This window comes from Tenrec ecaudatus, chromosome 2 (assembly GCF_050624435.1).
Source record: "Tenrec ecaudatus isolate mTenEca1 chromosome 2, mTenEca1.hap1, whole genome shotgun sequence".
In the NCBI taxonomy this organism is placed as follows: domain Eukaryota; kingdom Metazoa; phylum Chordata; class Mammalia; order Afrosoricida; family Tenrecidae; genus Tenrec; species Tenrec ecaudatus.
In genome coordinates this window covers 198,447,578-198,453,577 of record NC_134531.1, presented here as the reverse complement: position 1 = coordinate 198,453,577, position 6,000 = coordinate 198,447,578, and the positions used below count along the sequence as shown (strand labels likewise).

The 6,000-nt window shown below is 39.8% G+C and overlaps 1 protein-coding gene across 1 annotated transcript; it reads right to left on the bottom strand.

The window, feature by feature from the left end:
- Nucleotides 1-4,321: 4,321 nt before the first annotated feature.
- LOC142440336 (olfactory receptor 2L3-like) lies at nucleotides 4,322-5,269 on the bottom strand. Its single transcript, XM_075542800.1, has one exon. The coding sequence runs from the start codon at nucleotides 5,267-5,269 to the stop codon at nucleotides 4,322-4,324; it is 948 nt and encodes a 315-aa protein (XP_075398915.1).
- Nucleotides 5,270-6,000: the final 731 nt, after the last annotated feature.

The following is a 6,000-nucleotide window of genomic DNA, read 5'->3' as shown; positions in this document are numbered from 1 at the left end:
CTGTTTACAGGCTTTTTCTCATTGGTTTTCGTTATCTTTTGTTGCTTTGTTTTGTTCTGCCTCCTTTTGTGCATGTTATTATCTCTGTAAGTGTTTCTATGTAAGACAGGCAGGATAAACAATCTGGAGGGGGGAAACAACAGCATGATCATTCTGAGAGTCAAGGAAGATATGGAGGCAGGGGAAAAGAAGTGGGTTTTGAACACCCTGGGATCAGGGAAAAACCCATGGTGTAAAATTGATGAGGAGGATGGTGTAGGAGCCCTGATAGGGCTTGATCAAGGGCAATGTAACAGAGAGAAATTACTAAAACTCAGATGAAGGCTGAACATGATAGTGGGACAAGAAAAGTAAAAGGAAATAGAGGAAAGAAGTAGGAGACAAACGGCATTTATAGAGGTGTAAATACAGGCATGTACATTTATATCTGTGATGATGGGGAAATATATCTATGGACATATATTTATAGGTTTTGTATTAAGGTAGCAAATGGAAATTGGGTCTCTACTCAAGTACTCCCTCAATACAAGAATACTTTGTTGTATTGAACTGGAATTCCATGATGTTCACGTTCCCCACAGGATCACTGAGACAAAGCAGGTGCATAAGCAACTGTGTGGTGAAGAAAGCTGATGGTGCCTGCCTATCAAAAATTATAACATCTGTGTTCTTAAAGGCTTGAAGATAAACAAGCAGACGTGTAGTTGAGAAGCAACCAAGCCTACATGGAAGAAGCACACAACGTATGCAATCACAAGATGTCCATAGATCAGGTATCAGGCATCAAAGAACAAAAATCATATGATTGTGAATGAGGGGAAGTGCAGATTGGAGACCCAAAGCCCATCTGTAGGAAACTGGACATCTCCGTACAGAAGGGTCATGGGAAGGAGATGAGCCTGTCAGGGTGCAGTGTAGCAACGATGAAACATACAATTTCCCTCTACTTCTTGAATGCTTCCTCTCCCCCCTTCCCCACTATCAAGATCACAATTCTACTTACAAATCTGGCTAGACCAGAGTATGTACACTGGGAGAGCTGGAAACACAGGGAATCCAGGAGAGAAACACCAGAATATGTACAGGGAGAGCTGGAAACACAGGGAATCCAGGACAGAGAAACCCCTCATGATCAGTAATGAGAGTAATGATAATAGGAGTGTAAGGGAAACATGGGGGTTGGAAGGGGAACTAATCACAATGATTTACCTATAACCTCCTCTTGTGGGTGGACAACAGAAAAGTGGTTGAAGGTAGACATTGGTGAGTAGAAAACATGAAAAAAAATTTATAAATTATAATTGGATCATGAGGGAGGGAAGTGGGAGAGAGGGAGAAAAATGAGGTGCTGATATCAAGGGATCAAGTAGAAAGAAAATATTGTGAAAATAATGATGGCAACAAATAAACAGAGGTGCTTGACACAATGGATGCATGGACGATGGGTTGTGATACAGGTTGTATGAGCCCCAATAAAATGATTTTTTAAATGTCTCATGAAATGATCCACATATTAGAATTAGCGGAAAATACCTCAAAATACTTTTTAGAAATATTGAGGTAAAGTGATATTTCTTAATATTGCTCTTTGATTCATGTATCTGGAACTCCCACTTAATTGTAAAGTGTGACTATGCAAGTAGAGTGTATGACACCAATTGAGGGGATTTTTCAGCTTTCTTTAGCATGCATTGGCTATATAGATGAGCCATCTTTGAAATATGAGGAAAGAGAGAAAAATTCCAATACTATTGGAAGAACCCATACAGACCTCTATCTGAAGTAGTGGAGGCAAATACCAGAAAGACCACCCCTCCTGTGGCACAGAACTCTGAGACAGAGCAAGAGAAGCAGTGCCAAGACTATGGGGCTGTGAGACAGAATTATAGGCTAACTTCCTGGTCCAGGAACCAAGGGACCCTGTGACTGAGAGGCTGAGGACTAGAGAGAGAACTGGGTGCTACAACAAGAGAGGTGTGATTGTGGACGGATGACTATATCCTTACTGATTACTAATCCTGGTTTTTGGTAGTGTGTTACCTCTTCTAATGAATACCCATAATTGTGAGTATGGTCTGTAAGTTCTATGTGGCCATGGTAATGGATTATCAAGCCCTGTATAAATTAAGAGTGGTGTGGGATGAACAATTGATGTAAGAATATATAAAGAAGAATGGAGTATGGAAGCATATCTGACCTCTGCTTGTGGAAATGGGGAAGATATAGGAGATCAGATATGGTGCCCAATACGTATTATAAATATATTTAAATAAGATAAAGCATCAATAACTGTCCTTTTAAAAAATATGTCTCCTCATGAGGATAATTTTCAGGAGAAAAATAAAAATTATTTTTGAAAATGAATGAAAATTTTGAACTTGAAAAATAAAGACTCTGAGAATAATTCACAACAGGAATTCTTTTTTAGATTTTAACTGGCCAAAGAAAGAATTGTAAATCTTGAATAAAAACTGATAGGTATTATGCCTATCAAGAGGTAGAAAAATTTCAGAAAAGTGGGAAATCTCCTAAAAATAGTGGACATTATTCACACAAATGTGTCCACGAGTAGACTAATGAGTAGAGAGGGAAAATAAGTAGAAAATAATTCAAAAATAAGAACTATAAATGGCCCAGATCTATTCAGGAATAATCTACATATCTAGGAAACTCCATAAATTTAAAATAGTATAAAAGAAAATAAATCATAATGAAAATGATATAAGTCAAAGAGAAAATAATTTTACAAGTAACAAGAGAACAATGATACAACATACAAGAAAGCACAAATACATTCAGCTAACTTTTTATCTGAAAACTGCTGCGGATAGAAGGTAGTGGGCCTGTGCTTCAGGAAAACAAGCAGACAGGACTAACTTTGATCCACTATGGCCACATAATCAGAGGCTCTGTGAAACACTCTTCTCAAGAACCAGATCTGGATCTCCCCTGGGGAGCAGAAACTTCTGCCAATTACACCCTGGTATTTCAGGGAGGAATCAACACAAAGAACTCCCCAAAGTTGAGGACTCCGTGCTGTCCTTGGCGGACACCTGTGATAATCTCATGTCTCACCTCCATATTCCCCACTCCCCCTAAGCTGACCAGCACTGCACTTCCAACATACTTTGGATCTGGGCGTGAGAGGAGAACATGCAGAGAGAGGGGGAATGCAGGGATTGAAGTGGTGCAGGAAAATCCATGAGTGCCCAAACCTGGGTGCTTGAGAGGGTCTTATCCAGCTCACTGTGCATTGACCAGATAATATAGTCATATTCTTGCATCCATCAGCACACGTGTGATAATTGTTCTAGGATAGGTATTTTGAATAAGTATTGACTTTTATGGTGGGCATATTTTCATCTTTATCTTATCCTGTCAAATCATCTCCAAATGATTTAACCCTTTCACAAAGCCTGAGGCATCTAGTGCCCACCTACCTTTTCCTGTGTCTGAGGTTTACTGGGAAGCTGCTATTCTACTTTCAGTGCACGGTGCCATCTGGTAAAATACAAAAACACCTAAAATGACTCTCATTGAGGCAATGTTAACTCGGGGTGACCCCATAGGACACGGTTGTACCACCCCAGTGAATTTCCTAGACTGTAACTCTTAGCAGGGTCAGAAAGCCTCGCCTTTCTCTGAGAAAGCTGCTGTGTATTCGAACTCCTGACCAGCGGGTAAGGACCTGGATAAAACATGAAGAAACAGATTCCGTCTGACTAACCCCAGCACCAACCTCAAGGCACATGTGGTGCTAACTATATAAAAATCTCTTTTACCTCAAAAATTGGTTTTTACCACATTTAAAATGTCTCCCTTTACAGAACACTCATGATATCCACAGTAATTAAGAGAAAATCATTTGAAAAATTATTGCAAAGTTATCATTTGGTCTTGAAAAGATTTACAAGAGCTAATACCTTTTAACCTGCAAAGGAAATGGAAATAAACTCTTCATAAAGTTAAATTATCTTAAACATAAATGACCTTATTTTGGGCCTGGGTGTGAATTAATACAATGATAAAGGATATTTAAATGTTTGAAATAGTAGAACAATAATGACGCGGGGTTGACAGAGTATTTTCAAATTAGAGTAATTTATAATAATACTTAGAAAACATGGATTCAACTTGTGCATCTGTTGTGGGCATAAGGTCATCCCCATTCCAGTCAATGTTTCCCAAAGCACAAGAGTTCATCTGTTTTTCCTTTCTGAATTGGTATCATATTTCAAGAATAGCAACAAAATATTTTAGAATTGGGGTGACCATAACTGATCAGACATTAGAAAATGGCACCTCTTTTGAGAGGAACAATTTACATGTGCTCTGTTTCACAGCTACAAAACCTTCTTATCACCTTCCTGAGAGCCCCCAATACTTCCTTATTCCTCAGACTGTATATGAGGGGATTGAGCATAGGGGTCACCATGGTGCCAAATACAGCAACAATCTTGTCTTGGTCAGGTGTGTGGGAAGAGCTGGGAATCATATAGATGAAGATGGCTGGGCCAAAGTAGAGACCCACCACAGTCAAGTGGGAAGAGCAGGTTGCCAGGGCTTTTTTCTTTCCCTTGCTGGACTTCATCCTGAGGACACTGAGGAAGATGAGGCTATAGGATGACAGAATTAGAATAAACGGGACTAGGAGAAACACGACCGTGGTTACAAATATCACCATCTCATAGGCTGATGTGTCTGCACAAGAAAGTCTCAAGATGGCAGGCACCTCACAAAAGTAATGATTAATCTCTCTAGAGCCACAGATAGGGAATTGCAATGGATAGATGGTATGGACAAGGGCTGCAAGTGCTCCCCCTATCCAGGCTGCAGCAGCCATCTGAAGACACACACTGGGGCTCATGAGCACTGTATATCTCAGGGGGTTACACACAGCCACATAGCGGTCATAGGCCATGAGCGTCAGCAGGACACACTCAGCAAGTCCCAGAGTGAGAAAGGAAAACATCTGAACTGCACAGGCAAAATAAGAAATGTTCTTCTTCCCAGTGAAATAGTTGGTTATTGTCTTAGGGACAGTGCTGGAGATATATGTCAGGTCAATGAGGGATAGCTGGCTGAGCAGAAAGTACATTGGGGTGTGAAGGTGTACATCCAGCCAGATGAGTAGAATCAGGAGGGCATTGCCAACAAAAGCAATGGTGTAGATGACGAGGACAATAACGATGAGAAGGTGGGGATCCCTGAATCTAGGAAACAGCCCCAGGATGATGAAATCAGTTGAATTTTCATTATTTGGGCTCATTTTTTTTATTATTTCAATGCCAAGTTGAACAAAAAGCCTATGGAAACACAATAACAGGAGAGTGATTGCATTAGTTTATTATATTACTTTATTTATTTTAAAATAATGTTAATTTATTTAAAATGATTTCTCCCCCAAAACCACACTCTACGTGTTCTTAAATTCACAGCGAAAATCTTCTGTACGGTTTTATAAAGTAAGAATTTTCTAAATTCCCCAATGAATGAAAGTCAAAAACTTGGAATTACAGTTATGTGCATTTGGCCAAATGATACTTATATTTTTGATCATTTTATTGGGCTCATACAACTCATCACAATGCATACATACTTTCATTTTGTCAAGCACTTTGGTACATTGTTTGCCATCATCATTCTTAAAACATTTACTTTCTACTTGAGCCCTTGGTAGGATTGAGCGTCTCATTTTCCCCTCCCTCCATGTCCCTCTTCCATCAGAAACTCTTAAAAATTTATAAATTATTATTACTTTCTCATGTCTTATGAGATCTGATATTTCCCTTCACCCACTCTTCCGTTGTGTGTCCCCTGAGGAGGGTTTATCTGGAGATCCTAGTGATCAGTTCCCCCTTTCTGCCACACCTTCCCTCCACCCTCCAAATATCGTCACTCTCATCACTGACCCTGAAGGGATGGATCATTCACCCTGAATTTCCTGTGTTTCCAGTTCCTATCTGGCCCCCTGTATAGCCTCTGGTTTAGTTGGATTTG

What these genes read in the sequence shown, in the direction of transcription:
- LOC142440336 (XM_075542800.1), bottom strand. Translation starts at nt 5,269, where the DNA reads ATGAGCCCAAATAATGAAAATTCAACTGATTTCATCATCCTGGGGCTG.